This window comes from Heterocephalus glaber, unplaced genomic scaffold, assembly GCF_053883595.1.
Source record: "Heterocephalus glaber isolate CG9 unplaced genomic scaffold, H.glaber_assembly_v1.0 deba00001504, whole genome shotgun sequence".
Lineage (NCBI taxonomy): Eukaryota > Metazoa > Chordata > Mammalia > Rodentia > Bathyergidae > Heterocephalus > Heterocephalus glaber.
Window position 1 is genome coordinate 19,573,142 of NW_028258324.1, and position 23,848 is coordinate 19,596,989.

A 23,848-nucleotide genomic window follows, 5' to 3' on the forward strand; every position below is an offset into this window, starting at 1 on the left:
TCTCAGTTTTCTTGTTTTTAAATTTGTTTTATTGTGTGTTATACTTTTTCATATTTTTAAGTAGTCAGATTTATCAGTACATATGGTGCTGTTTTATGAAATGGTTGTTCTATGATTTATTTAGCAAGGATGGCAATTCAGTTTTACTAAATACTTTTGCATGTATAATTTATCACATATCTAGAATAAAAGTTCTGCACATGAAATTGGTGGGTTAGAGGGTATTTACATTTTTAGCTTTGATTTATACTGTTAAATTGCTCTCTAAGAAGTTTCTAGAAGTTTCATGATTAATGAGCATTTTCTACAAGGCTTCAGAGTTGCTCAGGTACATCCACACCTCACAGGGGACACCATTGAGGCCCAGCTGAGACCCCGATAGGAGCAGAGCTCATACATGTGCATCACCCGTGAATGTATGTGTGATGTATGCATGGAGAGCAGCTCAAGTCAGATAAACAATTAGAGTGCTGTTTGGAGCTCTAACAATGAGTGGAAGAATTAGTAGTTTGAATAAAGCTCCTTTGCCTTTATTATTCATTAGAAACTGGCAGTAAATAATAGGTTTGAATTTCACAGTCTTGGGGGTTGCTAATCAAAGCACAGAGAATTTCTTAAGATCACAAATTATTATCGTTCACAACAGGAGCATAACAGGAATTTGGTTGTATGAACTGCTTAACTGGGACACTGGCTTCTGATGGGGTCCTGGTCTGATTCAGGGGAAGAGCCAGAGAATCACACGTTGAAGCTGGAACACTGTACTGCAGACTAGGCGGGCCCAATTTCTTCAGACTCATGGTGTCAGACCTACTTGGGGTCAATCTGCATAAATAGTACTCCCTTCTCCTTGTTAGCAGTGATTCGTGATGTTCAGTCATGAGGAGATTTTGTTTCCAAGCAGGAAAAGGCTTTGTCTGGACAGCAGCAGCCTGTTTTTGCTGTGCCCTCTTAGGGAGCTGCTCTGTGTTAGACTGTGTACCCTCCCCTCCTCACCTATCTCATGTCCATGTTCTAAGTCATATTTCTCCCTCTCTTCTCCACTTCTGCCTCCAGTAATGTTTGTTTTTTTGTGGGGAGGAATCTCTTTTCCTGTTATGTCTTCCTTCATACAAAATAAAGAAATAAAAAATTCCTTTTACCTTCTGGAGGCAGAAACAAGATGAATCCTTATTTTCTGCCCTTCTTTCCTTCATCCTTTAGTGTTTCCTCCATCTAATTTTATAGCTCTTCATAAAGTCTGGTCACCTCCAGTGAGAAGGAAGAAGTTATGCCACTCTGTTTGACTCCGTTTCCCTTCTCTGGGGAATCCTCCTAGCCCAACGCTGCTTCTTCATTCCTTAGTGTCTTGTTGCACCAGCCACTCTGGCTGTGCCTGGATCCTGGAACCCCCTGCATCTCCCTCATGTTAGCTTTTGGTACCCACTTCACCCAGAGCTGCCACTTAGCCCGGACAAAGAAGATGTCTTGAATAAACCATTAGCCAAATCAATCACATGTAATAACAAAATTTTATTAGGATTAAGTGAAATTAAAAAACATCATGCTTCCCCACTTGTCATTTTTACCTGGAATGACAAGACTATACTTAGTTGAGTATAAAACAATTTGTTCCCCCAGAATCTACTATTTGGAAAGCAAGAAAACTGATGCACACAGCAGTATGCCCAATACCACCACAGTTAATGTTTAAGGCCTAACAAGTGGTACTCAAAGCATACATTAATTTAAACACTGGGATTAAGGAAGGCATCATTCTCTGCCTCGCTCAAATGGAGCTTGCTTTTTGGAGTCTACTATTCTCCCTCTCTCTCTCTCTTTCTCTCTCTCTTTTTTTTTAAAAAAGAAGAGTTCAGGCTGGTCTTGAATTCACTATGTAGCCCAGGCTGGCCTCGAACTTGTAGTGATTCTCCTGCCTCAGCCTCCTGAGTGCTGGGATTACAGGCATGCACCACCATGCCAAGCCTGGAGTCTACTATTAACATCTGTGTTTCAAGAGAAGCTAGGCTTGAGGTATCTTCTGGCTTCAAAGGCACAGGCCATGCACCAGAATTAAAAGCTATTGTGTTGTTCTCTCCAACATGGCCCATGAGCCATGCCTCGTAAGAGGCAATTGTGATGTCTTCTCCCTGGCTCCTTGGGATGACCCATTCATTACCAGCCCCTCTCTGGTGCTGCTAACCAGCTGTGAGTTTTGCACTGGGGGACAGGCTGGGGTTCACACACAGTTTCCTGCCACGTGGAGAGCAATTATTGCAGTGAAATCTTATTACCCGGCATACAGGAGGGCCTCACTGCAGAGCCAAGAAGTGGAAGCAAGTAAGGAAGGAAGGCTCATTCTGCAGGTATAACATCATGTTGGAAAGAAACCAGCTTTCCCTGCAAGGGTTCCCAGCCAGCCAGAAAGTGACAGTGCATTTAGTAAAAGCACACCCTGCTGTGCATGATCCCTTCGACAAGGGCAGGAGCAGTGTGAAAAGGATGCCAACTAGAACTATAGGTTCCCAATTCTGTGCAGGTTCTATGATGCCATCAGAAGTGGGCACTGAACACTTCCCTGGATCTGTACAAAGTCCCAGGAGGCGTTTAGAGCAAGAGGGAGTCAAGTCCTAAAAATATAAAACTTATCACTTACTAAACAAGTAGACCTTCCCTTCAAGGTAGGCAAAATGTGCTTATGTTCAGAAGCTCTTTTTCTTGTTTTTAACTCTCCTTAATGAAAGGAATAAAATTCAGAATCCAAGCAAAGGGCCTGGAGAGCTGTCCACGGAATGGATATGCCCTGTACCAGCACATTTGGTTCCTGATGTCCCTTTCCCACCCCACCCAGTCCAGCAGTAAAAATGGCTGCTTTTAAATTCAACTGCATAATACAGAAGGATGATAATAAATTCTCATTTCTGCAGGCACCAGACAAGGTTTTGATTATCTCCAATGTATGCTCTTAATACATTTTCCAGCCTCTCCCCTACATGGCCTCGTCATCTTGGCTTGTGGTCCTTAGTGTGCCTTGCCCTACTTGGGATTACATCTGTACTCTTCATGCCAATTAATTTGTCTGGGATTGGCCTGGAGACTTCTCAAGCTTGAGTTCATAGCCTCCTAGGCCCAGGTCTCCCTCATAGATATTTTCTTTGCTTGAAGTCTGGGGTGAAGCTTTATGGTCCAGATCTGGCCCTGGAGGAGGACTGCAGGGTGTGGAGGTTTGCTCCTGAAAAGTCATGGCTAGTTCGTCCTGGTTCACAATGCAGTCCACGTCATCCTCTTTTAACTGTTCCTAGTTTTGGAAAGATAAAGGGAGAGACAGGTTACTTGATGATGAAGTCAGAAGACATCAGCAGTCCCACTGTGTAAGAAAACACAACATCCCTTTTCCTTTTCTTAACCGCCGTGTCTTGCCTTGGCTGGTTTCTGCTTGGGCATGGGTCACATTTCCCTGAGTCAGCATTGGAAACTTGGCTCTACCCAGTCAAGAGAATTCTACAGGCCCAAAATGGGAGCTGTTACAGAACACATGCCAATTAAGTGGCTCCTTGGGTTCAGAGAATGAAATGGAATTAGATGGCTTTTTCTAACATTGGTACCAACTAGGGTTTAGAGGAGTTAGGAGTTAGAATCTGTGGCCCCAAAGTAGAGAGGGAGTCTCATGGGGTTTTGTAGTGCTCCTGCCTATCACAAAAGTCTCAAAGTGCAATTTCTGTTATGTTTTACCTTAAAAAGTTCCCTTCTCAGCGTATTTCTGGGGATGAATGTCACAAGGCTAGAAATAGTTGGAAGTTATCATAGCAGTTAATGTTGGAAACTAACAATACTGACTAATCATAATCTTTCTCATACAGTGGTTCTCTTGCAGGAAAGAGCTGAGGTCTCAATTCAGTTTCTACAGGCTCTGGGAAGGCCACACAAATAACATGTAGGATGGGCACTGTCCAGGTGTAATAAGGCATGATTCCTGCTTTGGCCTGCACCAGGAGAGTGTGCAGAGCCCGTTGAAACACAGATTGCTGGGACCCAGGCTCACAGTTTCTGGGCTTGGGCCTAAGAATGTGCATTTCTAACTGGTTCCCAAGAGATTCTGAGGCTTCTGGGCTAAGGACCACACTTTGAGAAATTGCTTTAGGTCCCTGTGCCTTGCACATATCTGAGATGTGTGTTCTATATTTATGCAAGGGGGCGGCCAGCTGCACAACCTCTAAGGGTACTTCCAACCCTAAGGCTCTGCTCTTCTCCAATTGCCCGACACTGATTTGCCGGTAATGATTCTAACTGCTTCTTGGCATTTTTTTTATTCCACTCCTTTGAGCTATAAAGCATAGGCCTAATATTCAAAACTTCAAAACTCAGCAGTTTGTGAGCACACATTACTTCGTTTACATTTTCTAAGCTCATGTTATGGTTAAAAATATTGGTAACAATAAAATAAAGGAAGAATAAACCAACATCAGCAACAATTGAAAAGAGAAGAGAAATGCTTCTTGGTGTAGCATATTTAAAAAATGCTCCCTGCTCAAGCCAAGGAATAACAACCCTGAGGCTCCTGGGCTCATCAGTATGCACCGAGCTTGTCCCTTGTGGGATGTTTACTCACCCCATAGGCCTGAGGACTGGTGAGGAGCCTGGAGATCGGACCACACCATTCTGGTAGTGTGGTGGTCAGTGGAGGACCAGAGTGGGTTAAAATTGGTTTCAGATATCTGGGAAGCCTGTTAAGGAATACTTGTCAAAAGGGAGTTAGGGTTTCATTTCTCACACAGAACAAACCTCTGCATGCTGCTAAAGAGACAGTTATGTTCACCTTTAAATCTCCTACTCCTTCATTTAGGAAGCAATTTGGCCTGCAAAAATTGCTGTTTATAATCTCTGCTTCACACACTTTTCTAGCCCTCCTGATAGCCTTTAATCACAAAGAAATGGTGAGTAGTCCATACTGCATCAGAGAAAGGTGCAAACATTCCTCTTCCCAGCCCAGCCCCTCTACCAGCCCATGTTGCCTCTTCTTAGAGAATGCATTCTTAAGAATTACTTTAAACAATAGCATAGGAGATTGTATTTTCTTAAAAATGCACACATACACACACAGGTCTTGAACCACCAGTCATTTTCACAAAGAAACATGAAGTATTTCATAAAATGTTCAGTTATTTTAGAGCTGGATAGTGAACATAGATTGTTTTCCAAAATGCTTTATTTTCACTATTCAACACAATCACTTTATACTTCATACACCGGTGCATTTCTATACAAATTATGTAAATAAGCTGGTGCCAAGTTTATTCTATTGTCTAGCACCTGTCTATTCATCCCAAAGAGCTCTATCCAGTTAAAAGGAAAACCTGTTCATCTGAAGCCATTATGTTTCCCTCAAATCTATCAATAGTGAAATCCCCAGAGCCTGCCTCAGGTTGTCTTATTATTATTTTCTTACTCAAAGAAAAGTAGTGGAATTATTTCAACATTCCATCAGAAATGACTTTGAAGCTTTATATTATTTCCTTTGCTGGTGAATATTTCACCTCATCAACTTTCTGAGAAGCTGTAATAAAAAGGAAAAGGGAAAAATGGAAAGCGGTTAACATTGGCTGGCTTGTTAAGATCTGTAGTCACCCCCAGGCACTCAGGGTGTGAAGACATCTGGGGGATGACTCTACAAGAGCTGGAGAACACCTCCCTGTCATTTCCCTGATTCCCTGAGTGTGTGGGAGCAGAGGACAATGCAGAGAATCATTTGACACAAAAGCAGCAGCAAAGCAGGGATGCCCACGAACATGGCCTAGCAAGGATGTGAGGAGAGTGACGAGAGTGACTAAAAAGATGGTTGAGAGAATCAGCAACTTCAATTACAGGTGGAAAACGCAATTCCTCCTTTCAGACCGGCCTCTGCTGAGCCCAGTGAAGTGTTAGGGGAGAAGTTAAAGTTGGGGATACTGGCATTTACAGTAACATCTTTAAGTAACGGTATATCTGAAAATCTGAAAAGTCCTTGATAACCTTCTATTAATTTTCATTAAAGCGTTATTTCCTTCAGGTTATGGATGAAGAAATTGAGGTCTGGAAATATGATGCTTTTAAATAATCCAAAGGCTCCCTTTGCTGTTTGAACCTGCCGATGTCACCCATAGAAAAAGAGAATTTATCAGGGCAGAATGGTGCACTGTGCCCTGCTGCCTGGGTTCTCTAGATAGCGAAGCATGCAGAGCTCAGCCCTGCTGGTGACTGCAGCCCTCATGGCTGGGCCACATGAGGACACGTGATCTTGCCAGGTTTCATGGTGTGCACAGGGCAGTGGAAGGAGGAGGCTTTTTAGAAATGAGGTGATGCCCATGCACTAAACTAAAATCAAAATGGATTAAAGATCTAAATATTAAAATAGAAACTCTGAACCAGTTGGAACAGAGATTAGGTAGAACCCTTGAAGACATTGGTGTAGGAAAAGATTTTATGAACAAAACCTCAGTTGCCCGTGAACTAGCACAAACAATCAACAAGTGGGATCTCTTCTTATTAAAAGGCTTCTGCACAGCAAGAGAAACCACCAGCAGTGTGAAGAGACAACTCACAATGTGGGAAAAAATCTTCACCTGCTCTTTCTCAGACAAAGGTCTAGTATCTCGAATCTATAAAGAACTTAAAAAGATCAGACCTCCCAAATTTAAAGACCCAATTGAAAAATGGGCAGCTGAAATGACCAGACATTTCTCAGATAAAGAAGTAGAAATAGCAAATAAATACATGAAAAAATGTTCAACATCACTGGTCATTCGAGAGATGCAAATGAAAACAACTCTGAGATTCCACTTCACTCCAGAAAGAATGGCTGCTATCATGAAATCAACCAATAACAAATGCTGGCGGGGCTTCGGGGAAAGAGGAACCTTGCTCCACTGCTGGTGGGAGTGTAGACTGGTGCAAGCACTGTGGAAATCAGTATGGAGATACCTCAAAGAACTAGGACTGGAAGTCCCATTTGACCCTGCTCTTCCACTGCTGGGTATCTTCCCCAAAGAATTAAAAGAATCATACCACAGTGATATATGTGCTCCCATGTTCATAGCAGCGCAGTTTGTGATAGCTAAAACTTGGAAACAGCCCAAATGCCCATCAACTGGAGACTGGATAAAGAAAATGTGTTTTTTTTATAAAATGGAGTACTACTCAGCCATAAAAAATGAGAAATTAGAGACATTTATAGCTAAGTGGATGCACATTGAGGTGATACTCCTAAGTGAAATAAATAGGACACACGTGTAAATACCGAATAGTGTCTCTGGTGTGAGAAACTGAAAGTGTAAATAAGGACTAAATGTATAATAGGTAATGTGAAATAGGAAGAAAAGGGGCAAAGGGGAAGGAAGTGGGAGGGCTAGGGGAAAGGATAGAAGGGAATGGGATTAATAGGAGAAAATGGAAAAATAGGAACAAAATCTTTGTAAATAGGGAGGAATGAAGGGGTTGAAGGGAGGGCCGGGCAAGGGTGAAAAATAAGAACCAAGAGAGACTATGTAAAGGTGCAAATTTCCAATGATGAATGCCATTATATTGTATACCTAAAATATACCAATGATTAGAATGAATAATCGATAATGTAAAATAGGAAGAAAAGGTCCAAAGGGGTAGGGGTAGTGGGAGGGGCAGGGGAAAGGAAAGAAGGGAAAGGAAAAATGATGAGAAATTGAAAAATTGGAAATAAAGTCTTTGTAAATAGGGAAGGGTGGAGGGGGTGAAGGGAGGGCTAGGAATGGGGAACAAATAAGAACCAAGACGCATTATGTAAAGGTACAATTCCCAATGAGAAATGTAATTGTGTTGTATACCTACAATGTACCAATAAAAGAATTTAATACAAAAAAAATTAAAAAAAAAGATTATTGTCAAAGCAATTAGCAACTGTGATCCAAATGCCTTGTATGAATAGAAAAAAATCATATTAAGTTTTAATTCAATATATAGGTTTGTAAAAAAAAAAAAGAAATGAGGTAAGGTATAAATCAAAGAAAACTCAGTCAACTTTAGTTTTAGATGGAGAGTTGGCAGCAAGCAAGTAGCCTTTTTAGGGATATCATTTGACAAAAATGTAGAGGTTGGTCAAGGCTCACGAGTTTGAGAGAAGCCTGGGCAACTTCCACTGAGCTTCTCAGTGTGTTGAAAAATAGAAATGCCAAAGTCAATGCCAAGTAAACATGAATTTAGAATTGTATACTGAACACTTTCTTCTTTTAATCTTGATGAAGGACTCTTTAAATTATGTATAATGCTGTTGGAACTGATATTTAAAGGCTAAATTTGTGGCTTTTTGTGAATATGAGGACTAGGCCCAATGGGACCATTTTGGAGATTTCCTCTCACAAGACATGAACATAAGTGTCAGCTCTGCCACTTTACTGATCACGTGAACTGTGGTCTAGTTATTTATCTTCTGAACCTCAAGTTTTGTTATGAATATTAACTGAAGTAACATATAGAATGGTTTTAAATTTTGACTTTTTAAAAAAAGAAAAACATTTATTGGTACATTTTATTTTATTTTATTTTAGTTTATTTTGAGACAGGGTCTCGCTATGCAGTTCAGGCTGGCCTCAAACTCACAGGAATCCTCCTGCCTCAGCCTCCCAAGTGCTGGGATTACAGATGTATGCTGCCACCATCATGCCTGGCTTGGTACATTCTAGATATACATAATGATAACTTTCAACACAGGGAATTTGTACCAGTATACGGTATATCTTGCATCTTCTCTTTTTCTCCCCATCCCCACCCCGCTATGTACAAAAGCTTTGTTTCCATTTTTCCTTCAATGTTCTTTTTCTTCTTATCCCTCTTTCCTTTCTCCCTTCCCCCTCCCTTGTTCTCCTTCTCATTTGAACATTTTCTTCCCATTTTGCAATATCTATTATACATTTTAGTCCTTATTTCTACTTTCAGTTTCTCACACCAGAGAAACAATGCAATATTTAAACACGTGTGTTCAATTTATTTCACTTAAGAGTATGGTCTCAAGGTGCATTGTTTAGCTATAAATGTCTCAAGCTCATCCTTCTTTATGGCAGAGTAGTACTTCATTATATAAAAAACCCACATCTTCTTTATCCATTCATTGCTTGATGGGCATTTGCACTGTTTCCAAGATTTGGCTACTATGAATTATGCTGCTATTTACATCAGTGTGTATATATTGCTGTAGCATGATGCTTTTAATTATTTTGGGAGGATATCAAGAAGGGGAACAGCTGGGTCAAATTTTGACATGTTATTTGAATACTATTTATTTTAATTTTGAAGTTTATTTTCTGAGAAATGCTTTCTGGTGAAACTGGAAATGGGAAAAAACAAAAAAAGGAAAAAACCAATGTCCCAGTCATTGTTCAAATAATGGTGGGGGACTGATATCAAGGATAGAAATAACAGTTGGCATGCTAGGCATTTGGTGCAACATTGGGATTCACATATCATGGACAGTTAAGCTGGTCTTATCCTCAAAATGGCTGTTTTGTTTAAAAATTGTTGTACAGGGGCTAGCATGGAGTGGTGAGTGAGAAGTAGGCAGAATTTATTGATGTAAGACTCTCCTGGGAACTGCATGATGCCATTTTGGCTCTTCTGGCACCTTAGCAGTGGGGCCCAAGGTTAAGGCACAGCCCTTGTGGCCATGCAAGGGGTGTGCAAAGCACCAAACAGCCACAGAGGGAATACGGACCACAGTCCCTGCTCACCGACATCTTGGCTTGCCCGGTGCTTGCCACATGTGATGTGGTCAGTGGATGCCTGCTGAATTTTTGGTATAAGAAAATATTTCGGGTAGCACAAGGGATGAAGTTGATTCTGAGTAACTGCCAGAGAAGAATGAAAAGGGCAGAATATAGCCAACCAAATAGTCTTTCCTGAGGATAAAAGGCCAAGACAGGTCAAATGGAAGATGGACCAGTTGGGTCTCTGTTATGGACAAAGGGGACCCTAAGAAGAATGGTATAAAATAAGATGTTTAAAAATTAGCTTTGTGTTTCATTCACTCACTCATTCATTTGTTCCTTCAGGCACTCACATTTTAAAATTTTTGTTTTATGTGCCAAACTAGTGAGGTTCGGAGACAAGGCACCCAGTGGTTATACTGCAGGTTGGAAAACTTCCTTGTCTCCAGCCTATGGTCTCCCTGAAAGTAGGGCTGTCTGCTTTACCAGAATATTTGGCACATTTGAGATGCTCAAGAAATAGTTGTTGCATCATTGAAGACAATAGGCTGGGAGATAGCAAACAAATTGCTCAGTGGAGCTCAACCAAATAATTTATGGCAGAGCTGAGTCTGCTGCTGAGAACTCTTTCACCACATTGAGCTGTCTTTCTTCTGTTGTAGAGATGCTGAGGAACTGGATCTGCTTAATGGGATAGCTGATTTGGAATCAGGGAACCAGTGACTTTTGAGTTCTTCATTGCTGAGCCACGTTTGGAATGCAGCTGGATCTCCAGGGCTGCCTAAATTATTAAATAGTAAGAAAACTCTTTTGATCTACAAAAAACACCAACTGCAGATTTTGCAATATGTGTTATTTTCCTCATCGGTTCTAGTATATGTTTGGGGAAAGGGAGTCCCCACGGGGATTTTTGCTATGGCTAGTTTTGCTTCTCTAATGAGCTAAAAACACATTAAGACAAAATGTTAAGGTGTTGGGGGGAAAAAACAATGACTTTTCTAATCTTTAAAGGGTGTAAGTTTGGGAATAGCACTTTGGTTCAGGAGTAGGTAAAAGCTGGAACTCTATCCAGAATTTAACATGCGTGAAATAGAAAAGACAATTAGCAAATGCATTTTCTCCTCTCGCCTCAGCTATCAGCAGGGCCAGAGCTAAATTTAGTGCTTAACTGCACTAACATCCAAAATACCTGGTAACACTAATTTCTCTTTTTCTCTTGTTTATTCTAGTTTTGATTATTCTAAAGCATCATGTTTTGTTCATTGTAAGTTGCCAAAGCCAATGGACACACGACTTGCTCATATTTATCCCTCATTTAATATGGTTTTCCCTTGGTTGATGAGAAGCAAAAACCTCAAGGGAAAATCCAGCTCTGCAAATAAACAGCTGTTCCTTTGAGGGGACCATGTACAATCACCCTTGTTATGGACAAAATATTTTGTGCCTCCCCCAAATTCATATGTTGAATGAAGCCCTGTCACCCGGTATGATGCTATTTGGAGATGAGGGTTTGGGGAGGTGACTAGAATTTGATGAGGTCATGCTGAGGGTGTAGCTCAGTGGGACAGAACTTGCCTATGTATGCAAGAGTCCCTGGGTTTGATTCTCAGTTACACACACAAAACACACACACACACACACACGGAGATACACACACAATTTGATGAGGTCATGAGGATAATGAGAGGACAGATGATGAGATTACTGCCCTTACAAGAGGAGACACCAGAAAACTTGCTCTTCCTCTCCACTTCACACAAAAATGAGAGTATGTGAGAACATAGTGAGAAGGAAGTCATTTACGAGCCAGGAAGATAGCCCTCTCAAACCTGTTTATGCAGGCACCCTATTCTTGGACTTCAGTCTCCAAAAGTCATCCTTTCTTTTTGGACTTTGAGAATAGCTGTGGAATGACATCTGTCTTGGCTTTTTCTAAATGTGCCTCATAATGAAGATCATCCAGGTCCCAGGACATTTGTTAAAAATTCATATCTCAAAGACCTCCCCTTGAGATTCTGATTCAGTAGATCTGGAGAGTGGCCTGGAACTCTACAAACACCCCAGGTGACTGATGACGAGGTAAGTTTGGAACTCAGAGGTCTCTTTCTTTCTGTGGAGTATTGTCCTCAATTTGAGATTCTAAACTTAAATAGAAAGACCAAAAAAGGTCTTTTATGCCCATAAAGCCATAAATTTTAGGATGAGAATAGATGTAAGGAAAGCCTATTAGGCCCAGAATCCAGATCTATGTACTGGCCTCTGCCAGTTGTTTCATCTTGTCTGAGGATGGACAGATACTTGGCTCAAGAAGATGACTACTTGATGTTATGTCTGGGAGTGGATTAATGGGTCATCATGTCTCAGCTTGCGGAGGAAACTTTGTACCTATTGGGAGCATTTGCATGTATTTGTATGTGTAGGCTTGATAAATGCTTTTCATATGAGGCTAAAATGTTTATCAAGACACAGTTGCATAAAGAAAAGAAGCACATTTATCTTTGTTTAGGATTTTTAGGAATATGCTCCCCCCTATATTCTTGTTTGTAAAGTATTTCAGCACATTTTGTTTTCTCTTTATATCTGTAGGTGGGTATTGTGGTCCCATTTTACAGATCAATGAATGTGCAAACAGATGGCTTTTCAAGTCTCTTCTAATGCATTCTTCCCTTCCTTCCCAGAATGCTGTTTAGCTTCTTGTACTAGTTTCTTACTAGAGATGGTCAGAGATGACTCTCAGGAGGGTGGAAGGACATGTGCATCCAGGAGTGGGCGCCAGGCTTGGTCTCCAAGCCCCTGTGTTCCTACAGAAAAATGAGGTACCACTTGCTATTGGACTGCTGATCTCCCACACTGTTGTGTACAGAACAAGCTAACAGAGGACATGCCAAATTGTATATATCCCATTGCTCTTTGATTCCAATATACAAATAACACCCATTCTGTTGGGTTCTCAGGAAATATAGCCCAACAAATTATGTTCTTCCTCTTCACTTTGGAAATGTCAGATCCTGGAATCATTCACCACCTTTGCTGGTTAGGTATGTGATCAGGCATTCAGTGGAGCTAGTGTTTGGGGATTAGGTAGGCGGAAGCCTTTAAGAGTCCAACCAAGATGCTTTAAGTTTCTTCATTCCTGTCTGGCTCAAGGGAGGAATTCCAGCTCTATCCTAGTGCTTGCTGGGAACATGACAGCCTCAATGTTTTGAATTGATTCAAAATATTTACCCTTCAGAGGCATTTTGACCTTGATTTAGAGAAGAGTCAGGAGTTGTGCAGTACCAGATCTGGGGAATAAGGTGGGTGAGGATGCACCATAGTGTTTGAACAAACCTTCCTTTCCATTGGATGCTACTTGTCCATCACATTCATCAGATTTTTGATCATACCTCATAAAAACATAAAAGAGGACTTTCAGAACTGCTTAAGAAAGTGGCAAGAATGATGGGTAAATGTGTTCAAGTGAGAGGGGTATTTTGAGAAGGATTAATGGGAATATTCCTTTTATTGTAATATTTTTTAAAAAATTTAAACATTCATCAAAAATTTTTTTATCACACATTGTATGTGCTCCTTTGGCCTGCACTCACATATCCATTTGGAGAATGGCTCTCCCTTCAAGCCTGGGCTGGTGTGCCCCTTCCTCTAGGTAGCTTCCTGAACCTTCTGTGCTGAATTGCTTCAGTTCCACTCTGGTTCCATGGCAATGTGCACCTCATTGTCTGAGAGCACTGGTCAGATTGCCCTGAAACTGATTGTCCTCTTCTTCATCTTCCTCTTTAGTCTCTGAGCTCCTTGAAGGCAACAACTGCATTATACTTTAAAATATTCTTATCATAAATAGAAAGTGAGATTGGGCAAAACTCACAAATCCAATGTACACCTTGATAAATTATTATAAGGCAAGAAAACCACCCATGCCAAGAAACAGAATTCTGTCACCCACCCCTAAAATTCCTTCCAGGTGTATTGTCTACATCACAAGTCTTTCTTCCTTCCACAAGGTACTACTATCCTGATTTTTGTACTAATCGCTTCCTTGAACATGCAGTTTTATCACCCAAATGTGGATTCCTACTCATTATGGCTTGGGCTTGCCTACTTTAAAACTGTGTATAATATACTTTGTAATCCATAGGCTTCTCCTCCACTCTTTTGATTTTTTTTTAAAATTTATATATTAGTTGGTACATTTTAGATATACAATACATTTACATTTATCATTGGGTGTTTGTACCTGAACATGATGTATCTTAGTTCTTATTTTTTTCCCCAATACCTATGCACCCTTCACCCCCACCACCCTTCCCTATTTACATAGACTATGTTTCCATTTTTTTTTTCTTTCTCATAATTTTTCCTCTCCTTTCTTCCCTTTCCTCTTCCCCTCCTGCCACCCCTCCACCTTTGGACCTTTTCCTATTTCAAATTATCAACTATTCATTAACAATAGCCTTCTTATATGTAACTAGCAGACCCACTGAGAGAGAAATTTGAGAAATAATTCCTTTTATAATAGCATCTAAAAAAATGAAATATCTAGGAATCAACCTAACAAAGGAAGCAAAAGACCTCTACACTGAAAACTACAGCATTCTGAAGAAGGAGATAGAAGAGGATATAAGAAAATGGAAAGATATCCCTTGTTCCTGGTTAGGAAGAATTAATATAGTGAAAATGGCCATACTTCCAAAACTACTATATAGATTTAATGCAATACTGATTGAAATTCCAACAATATACTTCACAGAGCTAGAAAAAACAATCCAAAAATTCATTTGGAAGCAGAAGAAACCCTTTTGATTTCTTTACAATTTATTTGTTGATGAACCTAGGCCATTTGACCTCCAATTCTCACAGTCTGGATTTTGCTGATTGAAAATTTATGCACATCTCAGATGTTCCTCTGCCTTTGGTATTTTGTGAAAATTTCCAGCTGAATCCAGAGGCTGGATCAGATTAAGGTTCTAGTCTATCCCTTCAGCAAGACTAAAGAGGGAACATCATATCTGACTGTCCCTCTGTGTGATCCTGGCGGCTATTAAATTGATATAAAGTATACATATTTGATCATTTTGGATTGCAAAAATAGTGGAATTCTAATTATATATTTCAAATTTTATTAGGTAGAATAGTTTTACAAAGAAGCACTGATTTACCGAATTGGTACAATCAGTGGTATAGTTGTATGGGAAAGCAATGGTTGGCTCATTCCATGTGCTTATCACTTTCAAAATAATGATTTATTCCCTTACAGTCTCTAAAGATGTTTAATTCTTTCATAATTCTTTATAAAGTAACGAGCTTAAATGTATTTGATTGCAGTTATCATTGTTGTTGCTCAAGTTGACCCATCTATGGTCAATGCAAGTGTTTCCAAATTGGCTCCTGAGTCCTATTAACATATGCCAGAATCTTTGGTAAATTCCTTATCATCTGTACCACAAATTTTTCTTTACCACAAATATTTTACATATCCCAACTCAGATCTTGAATCAAACATTTCTCTAAAATTTCCTGATTATTTTTTGGGGGTGATTAATAGTATTTCAAAACTACAATCTGGATGCTAAGGATTTCTATGTACAGTGGAGTGCTGGTAATGTTTAATAAGGGATTAAAAAATAGATTCATCCAGGAACAGTGGTACATGCTTATAATCCTAGCACTTAAGGAAGCTGAAGCAGGAGGGTTGCAAATTCAAGTTCTGTCTCACCAATTTAGCGAGAGCTTCTCTCAAAATTAAAAAATAAAAATACTGTAAAAAGGGCTATGAATATAGCACAGTGGGCCCTAGAGGCCCCTGGTTGATCCCCAGTTCTGAAAACAAAAGACTGGATTTGTAACACTTTCCAATTTTCATGGTCCCATTACTAGCTGATTTTAGGTTACTAACAGAAAGTCAATGAATGTGGAGTTGGGAGAAGTGTACAATCTGCTTTCTTCAGCTCTTACTATAAATCTCACGAACACCTACAGATCTGATTCCCCAGCACATAAAGAGTAATATAATTAGAATATTCCATAATTACTCATTTGTTTTCTCCTATATCATGCTCATAATAGTCTCTGAATAATACTATTACCACCATAAAAATCAATCACCTAAAACATTAAAACATTTTTGCATATCCTAAAACATTTTTTACATTAAAGCTTTTTTGTTTTCTAATTTCCCATTTACAAAAACACCCTGTAGTGACCTGGAAGGAAGCTCCCCGCCTCCATCCCAGGCTCCTAGGGCAGAGAAGATCAGCCAGTCTCAGCACCTGGAAGGAAGCTCCCCCGCTGCCATCTCAAGCTCCTAGGGCAGAGAAGGTGAGCCACGCAGGCTCCAGAAGCACCACCCCCCGCCCCGGTGGAAATGAGAAGACACATAAACAAGCCTCAAAAACAGACTTCCAGATCACCTACAGCAACCCCAAAGGGAAACGAGATGGAACACTCTGATACTCAACCACCTGGATCTCTGAACTGGCAACAAAAGAGGATCTGGGAAAAATGAAATCAGAAATAATTACTCAGATAACAGCAAAGATTTTGTTCATGGTGAAAGACATGATTAATAAATCTAGAGAGGACACAGATAAAAAAATAGAGGATCTGAGGAACATAATGGAATCCCAACATAGGAAACAAATGGAATCCATAAAACAGATACAAACAAATTTCCAAGAGATTAAAAACTCCATCAAAAGTCTGCGCAGCAGAATGAACCAATGTGAGGATAGAATTTCATATATAGAAGATAAGATTGCAATTAGTGAGGAGGAAAAGAAAAATTGCTTTAAAATTGTAAGGGAACACGAGAAATCAATCCAGCAGCTGCTAGACGATGCAAAAAAGAATAACATAAGACTGATTGGAGTCAATGAAGAAAGAGGAGAGAGTGCAGATGACGTAAAAAACTCTTCACAGAAGTGATGGCAGAAAACTTCCCAAGCAGGGGAAAAGAACTTGACATACACATAAGTGAGGCATATAGGACTCCAGCTAGCCTTAATCAAAAAAAAATCTACTCATAGGCATATAATAGTTAGGATTCCAGAAATCCAACAGAAGAATAAAATTCTACAAGCAGTGAGAGAAAAGAAACAAATCACATACAAAGGAAAGCCCATCAGAATCACAGCAGACTTCTCAGTGCAAACCCTCAAGGCAAGAAGAGCTTGGAGTGATGTATTTCAAGCCCTAAAGGAAAACACCCTCCAACCCAGATTGATGGACCCTGCAAAACTATCTTTCAAAACTGATGGAGAAATAAGATACTTTCATGATACAGAGCACCTCAGGAACTTCATGAATACCAAACTGGCACTCCAAAAAATTTTAGACAATACCCTAGGAAAAGACAATGAGGATCACAACCCCAGGAAACCCAGCAGAATGAATCCATTGGGCATGACAAATTAAACACAAAGGGGGAGAATCCAACAAAAAGAAAAAGTCATGATGAGGCTTTTAAAACTTTTGACTTCATCTCCCTAATGAGTGTATAATTCAATCTTATTATTGTACTGATTAGTATTTTTCTGATTCTAGAGTTGCACACCATTCCTTGTGCTATACTGGCTATTTATCATCTTCTTATGTCTACATTTTAATTGGGTTTTCTATTAATGAGCTCTAAGAATTCTTTATATATTCTGGTCATAGGTTATATGCATTGTAAATATGGTCTGTTTAAGGACTACTTTTCATTTTAATGATGTCATTTAAAGTTCTAAATTTTGATGGAATCTCATTTATCAATTTTTTTCTTTTATACATCATGGTTTTTGTATCCTAGGTAGTTCTTGCCTACCCTGAATTCATAAATATTTTCCCTTATAATTTCTTCTTAAAGTTTTATACTTTTAGGCTTTCTTATTTAGGTTCATAGATCCCTTCAAGTTATTTTCATGTATGGAAAAAAGGGTTGAGGTTAATTTTTTATATGCGGATACCAGGTGTTCTAGTGCCGTTTGCTGAAGAAACTATCTCTTCCTCGGCTCTTGAATTGAGTTTATATTCTATAAAATGCTAATGTTAAATAATCTTTCAAAACTCAGTGGACCATACATGTGTGGTTCTATTTCTAGATTCTCTGTGTTATTCAAATGATCTATATGTCTTTCCTTACACCAACACTGCCTTGACTACTGTAGCTTTAGAAGAAGTCTTAAAATTGGGTGATAAACTTTTTCTGACACTGTTTTTGTTTTTGTTTTTGGCTTTGCTAGGTCCTTTGTACTCCTACATAACTTTAAAATTTCAATATCCAGTTCTTCATTTATAGCAAGTATACACAGACCTGAATTTTTATATATACCTTGTGTTTTCTAATCCTGCCAAATTCAAGTACAAGTTCTAGGGGCTCCTACAGATTTCTTAGTATTTTCTCTGTAGATGATCATTTCATCTACATATAAAGATTTTGTTTCTGCCGTGCCAATCCTATCCTAGTTGTGTCATTTTATTGCCAGACTATTTTGGTTTAGACCTATGTTTCAAAGTCTAATGGACAGATGAAGAGTAGGCATATATGCCCTTGTTCCCCACTTTAGAGAGAAAGCATTGTATCGTCTCCATTCATAGAAGGAGTTTTTGTTGGAAGTATGGAGTACATGACTTTGATCTGTTGAGAAGGTTCTGTTCTACTTCTAGTCTCCTGATAGCTTTTACCATGAACAGCTGTAGAATTTAGTCCAATACTCTTTCTCCAACTAGTGACAGGATCATATGGCTTTCTCCTTTCCTCTGTTAAAATGATGGCTTTTGGGGGTGGATCTTCCAATGCTGAACCAACACTGCCATCCCTATAATAGAACCACTTTCTACATCCTGCCAGATCTGACTTCTAAGAGTTTGTTTTGTTAAACAAATCTCTATCTATGTTCATACTTTTTTCTTCTATTATCTTTATCCAGTTTTAGGATTAGCACAATGTTGATTTCCTAAAATGAGGGGAGAAGTGTTCCTTCTTTTTTCTGCTTTAAATGTTTGATATAATTTATCAGTTAAAATGTTTTTGAGCCTGCTGTTGTCATATAGGTAGGTTTTCAAGCTAGGAATATACTTTCTTTAATAGGTGCTATTCAAATTTTATATTTCCTCCAGAGTTAGTTTCATTAATTTGTCTTCTAAGTTACTTCTTAGAAGTTGTCAAATTTATTTCAAAACAGATTTTTGTAATATGCCTTTTATATCCTTTTAAATTCTGTAAAATCTGTGGTAATGTCTCCTAGATCTTAATATTGTAATTTAAAAAATGTATAACTGATATTGTGTAAGAGGAAGAAAAGGTCTAAAAGAGCAGAGGAATTGGGAGGGGTAGGGGAAGGGAAAAAAGGGAAAGGAAAAAATATGAGAAGAGGGAAAAAATGGAAACAAGGTCTTTGCAAATAGGGAAGGGTGGAGGGAGTGAAGGGAGGGCAAGGGAAGGAGGAAAAAAATAAGAACCAAGAGACTCATGTAATGGTACACGATCCCAATGATGAATGTAACTGTATTTTATACCTAAAATGTACCAATAAAGTTAATGGGGGGGGGGAAGAACCAAGATACATCACGTAAAGGTACAAGATCCCAATGATGAATGTAACTGTATTATATACCTAAAACGTTCCAATAAAACTTAATGAAAAAAAACCACCCTGTAGTATAACTATAGAGACTCTTCCTGTATCTATTTCATCTGGACATATAGCCATGCCATATTCTAATCTCTCCCTTTTCACCTGCATTTGGCCCCAGCTCTGCAAGTTACTGTGTATCAAATGCTCACCTTCAGGCCATATAGCAACATCTCTCTAGTCATTTAGTGCCTGAAGCTGGTCAGTCAGCAAGGACTCATGGGATCATCACTCTGAGTTCTTTTATGTTGATTAGAGTTTGTGTCCATTACATTTTCCAAGTCAGTTTTGCTGGAAATAAAACCACTGAGTATCTCTGTATATTATTCTATTTCTTTTGATCTGAGGAGTTGCTCTTGAAAAGTATGATGAAGATATGATGAAGATCTTTTTTCTGGATGCCCAAAGGACATTTTCTTTAGAGTTCTTTAACATCACTAAAACTTTTCTGACGTTTGTTCTAGGTTGATAGTCACAGGTATGTGGTGTGCTCTTTCAACGTGTATTTCCAAATACGTTGGTATTTGAGGAAAGTTTTCTTGGATTAGAATTTTCTGCATATCCTTGCTTTATTTTTCTTATTCAGGGACTCTTATTTTTGGGATGTTCACTTTTCTTTGCCTATGTTCAGTATTTGTTACCTTCTCTACTTTTTCTTCATTTCTTTTTGACTGAACAAAATTTCATCCTTTTCATCTGCTATTCTGCTTAAATTATGATCCATTGTTTTTATTTTCTTTGTGTTCCTTCTAATTTAGTCTTGACTTCTGAAAGGATTTTTTTTTCACTTACTTTAAATTATTTTCAGAGTTTGAATTTCTCTAATTCTGGTTGATGTTGTTCTTTCATGTCTTGTATTATTTTTCAATGTCTTTTAACTTAAGGTATTATGTTAAAGTTTTGGTCTATTTTATGGGCATGTCTTTCTGACAAACCTTCCTTTATTATGGGGATGGTATTATGGTCTTTCACTTCTTTTTTTTTTTTTCTTCTAATAACTCCATGGGATTTGACCTCTATTATTTTTCTGTTTTTTTTATTGTGAAATTCATTTTCTTGAACTTACGGAGTAATGCAGGGTTCAGAAAGGCTTTTCCAATTTTCTGGGTTCCTTCTTCAGTTTTTGTATAGTGTTAGTATGGTGGCTTACATTCTGAGCTTTTCTGCCCTGTTCACCTCTCCAGCTGAGCTGGACCTTGTCTTTCCTTTTCCACCACTGCATCTAACCTGGTCTGTTTTGATTCTGCTCTGTCTGGGCCCTCCTTGGGGTGGGACCTTGCCCTGGTCGAGCATCTTGAGAGGTCTCATCTTGAGAGGGGTTCTAAATGCTCCAGCTCCCAGTCTCCCTTACTAGGACCCTTTAGCTACTCCTGTTATAGAAAGAGATACCTTCCACTTTCTGTCCAACTCTAGTCTTAGGGACATTTTTCAAAAACATCCCAAGTACACCTTCCAGGGAGTACAGGTGGCCTTTAAGGGTTTTACTATTCTTAGGGCCCCTAGATACTACCCAGTTGTTTCCTCTCTCTTCCTGCATGACACTTGTGCTGTTGGTAATTTGTATCCAACCACCTGTAACTTGGGGCTTATGAGAAAGGTTGCCACTAGCTAGTTTCGTTTTAAATATGTCCATGGGTTTGGGGCTTTGTTATCTAATTTTTCTGCCGGCTTTTGTATATGGGTTTGGGGAGATTGAAAGAATATGGTATTGATGCCATGGCCAACTTCCCAGGATCCTCTAGGAACTGTATCATATTCAATCTTCTATCCTTGTGGTTAGTAAGTGTCTAGCATACTAATAATGAATAGGAATAAGGTCTATTTTTATATTATATTCTATGAGCTTCTTAGGCTGCCTGAGATTTGTCCATGATCAAGCTCAGAATTACCAAAATGAACAATATGCGTCACAGCCAGGTGAGCCAGGTGTCACATGACGCCTGGAACCATGGTTATTAGTTTCCCTTGGCAGCAGACTTGTACCTCTGAAAACAATGCCAGCATGCTTACCATTTGTGAGCAACTTCACATGACATTCCAGAGAGTTCCCAGATATCATAAAGCCCTCCATTCTGTCCAAGAGGCCTTTGTTCAGAAACTCTGGTCAAGGTGATTAAATATTTAGAATGGGGGCAGATTAGGTACTGATAAGGTTTGGTATGCTTACTATCATATTGGTATTGGGAGCTGGTTTTAGCAGGGATATCTGTAGGATCTCCCTATCAAATGCCAACCTAATTCTATTTGGCACCTCAGATCCAGAAAAGCCAGGGACAGAGAAAAAGTAGCAGGATTTGTTGGAAAGGTTAAAACAAAGAAGACAGTTTTAGCATACAAAATAACCAGCTAAATCAGCATGTGGAAGTATTGGACTCATGAGGCTGGAGGAGACTGTGAGTTCATCTGATCCACATCCTTGGGTCTTAATATGGAAGAAAGTAAACCCAGTGATTCTCGAAGCTGGTCACCTGACTGTGCATCAGAATCTTCTCTTGTGCTTATTAAAATGTAGATTCCTGGAGCCTTGAACTGGACCCTCTCAGGTGGGCCTACTAATTTTTACTCTAAGATAGCCTCAGTGATGCAGAGAGACAGCATGAGGTCTCTGTGAGGACTCTGGTTTTGGAAGCATTGCATGATTGAGCTGCTTAGTGCAGTAATTACAACAACTGCCTTATTTTTATTTACTATTATTACTTCTTCTCCTGCTATTGTGTCTTTCAAACTTTTCTCTTTGGGGACATGACAAAGATCAAATTTCTGGGATCTTTGCTGCCTACGAGATGGAAATGAAATCCTCTCATGTCATATGGCTCGTTACATTTGGCTTAAGTTGTTTTGGAAGAGAACAGTCCTAGAGAAAAAAGCTGCTGCTTCTCTTATGGAGTGAGTTTTGAATTTTGGAGGTCTTCTTGTTGGAAGAAGGGCCACCCTGATCCGCAGCCTCTCTGTTAGCTCAAAGGGTTTTGACTATAGGTCTGTAGAGGTCGCTCCCCTGGCAGTGTGTGGAAGAACTGTCGACTCTGAGAAGTAATCTGTTCCAGTGTTCCAAGGCTCTACTCTGCCTTTTGGGGAATTTTCATTTGATGACTGTCTATGGTCTTTTTTTTTCCGGGGGTACTGGGTACTGAACCCAAGACTTTCACATAGAGCTACATCTCCAGCCTTATTTTGAGATAGGGTCTCCATAATTTGTCCAGCCTGGACTTGAACTTGCAATCCTCCTTGCCTCATCCTCTCAGGGTGCTTGGATTACAGATGTGCGTCACCAAGCCTGGCCTAATTTGTGGGAATTGGAATCTTAGTCAGCTACTCCAGAACTCATATTTAAGACACATTTATGCCAGTACTGCCCATGACTTCTCAGGCTCATCCAGCACTGGCAAGGCTGGGCCCTTCCCCTCCATTCCCAGTACAGAGTGCAAGCCTGAGAGGGATCTGGTCCTCTATGTGTGCATGGGCAGGGATCCAGTGGGGATGCATAAACAAGTTGCCCTCTACTTTTGGGAAGATTAGAACAATCACTTCTCCGTAAGCAGCTGCAGCATAGGTTCATGGGTCAGGATTTCAGAGCATGAAGTTAAAGGGGAAGCTAGCCTCAATGCCATCATGAGGAGAACAGCAACACACCAAACACAGGTGGCTGAAGACCTGACTGCTGTGACTGGTTCTTAGTTCGAGCAAAAGTCTCCAAATCTTTGCATCTTAATGTTCTCATTAGTGAGGAGATACATAATGCATTGTTAGATCTGGCTAAGAAATTATTTGGAGATTATAATTACTCTGTGCATTCATTTCCTAGGGCTGCCATAACCAAGTACCACAATCAGGGTGGATTAAAACAACAGAATTTATTATCTTGGTTTTAAAGGCTAGAAGTCCAAGATCAAGGTGTTGGAACTAGATCCATGTGTAGGGCTCTGAGCACACATCTGTTTGATGCCTCTCTTCTACCTTTTGGTGACTTGTAGATGCATCACTCTGATCTTGCTTCCACCTTGCCTGGTGTTTTCCCCATTTTTTTTTTAATGTCTCTTCACATGACCACTTTCTTATAAGTGAATCAGTGATCTTGGACATGGGGTATGACCTCATATCAAATTAATTTAACTGAGTACAAACTAACCTATTTCCAAGTAAAGTTACATTTTAGGGTCCTGGGGATTAGGACTTTAACATGGCTTTCCTTGGGGTAAACAATTTTGCCTGTAGTACCTTGCTACTTCTGAAGAATCCCAAATCTTCTGTTTTTTTATTTATGCTTTTTGTAGCAATTAAAAAGACAGCCTTGGTTTGAACAATATCTCTGTTACATATTATCTATGACTATTTAAATTTCCTGAGCTCTTTGCACCTTGTAAAATGGAAATAAGCTACAATAGTGACCTGATAGAGAAGAGAATTAAATGAGATTAAAAATAGACACAAATTTTACCACCATTCTGGGCACATCAAAAGCACTCAATAGATGCTAGCTAGCATTATCAGTTTTTCCTCTGTGTCCCTTGAGGAGTTATAAGTATTAGAAATATATTTCAATCAATTTACTCTTGT

At 39.4% G+C, this 23,848-nt stretch overlaps 1 protein-coding gene across 1 annotated transcript in view; it reads right to left on the reverse strand.

The window, feature by feature from the left end:
• Window positions 1-1,492: 1,492 nt before the first annotated feature.
• The window catches only part of Slc9a9 (solute carrier family 9 member A9), a 611,274-nt gene continuing 588,918 nt past the window's right edge, over window positions 1,493-23,848 (reverse strand). Inside the window, exons 15-16 of the mRNA XM_004834393.3 lie at window positions 4,589-4,694; window positions 1,493-3,277 (exon numbers count right to left, since the gene is read on the reverse strand). Of these exons, the coding sequence (XP_004834450.1) occupies window positions 3,050-3,277; window positions 4,589-4,694 (334 nt within the window). The 3' untranslated portion in view covers window positions 1,493-3,049. The remainder of the gene's footprint in view (window positions 3,278-4,588; window positions 4,695-23,848) is intronic.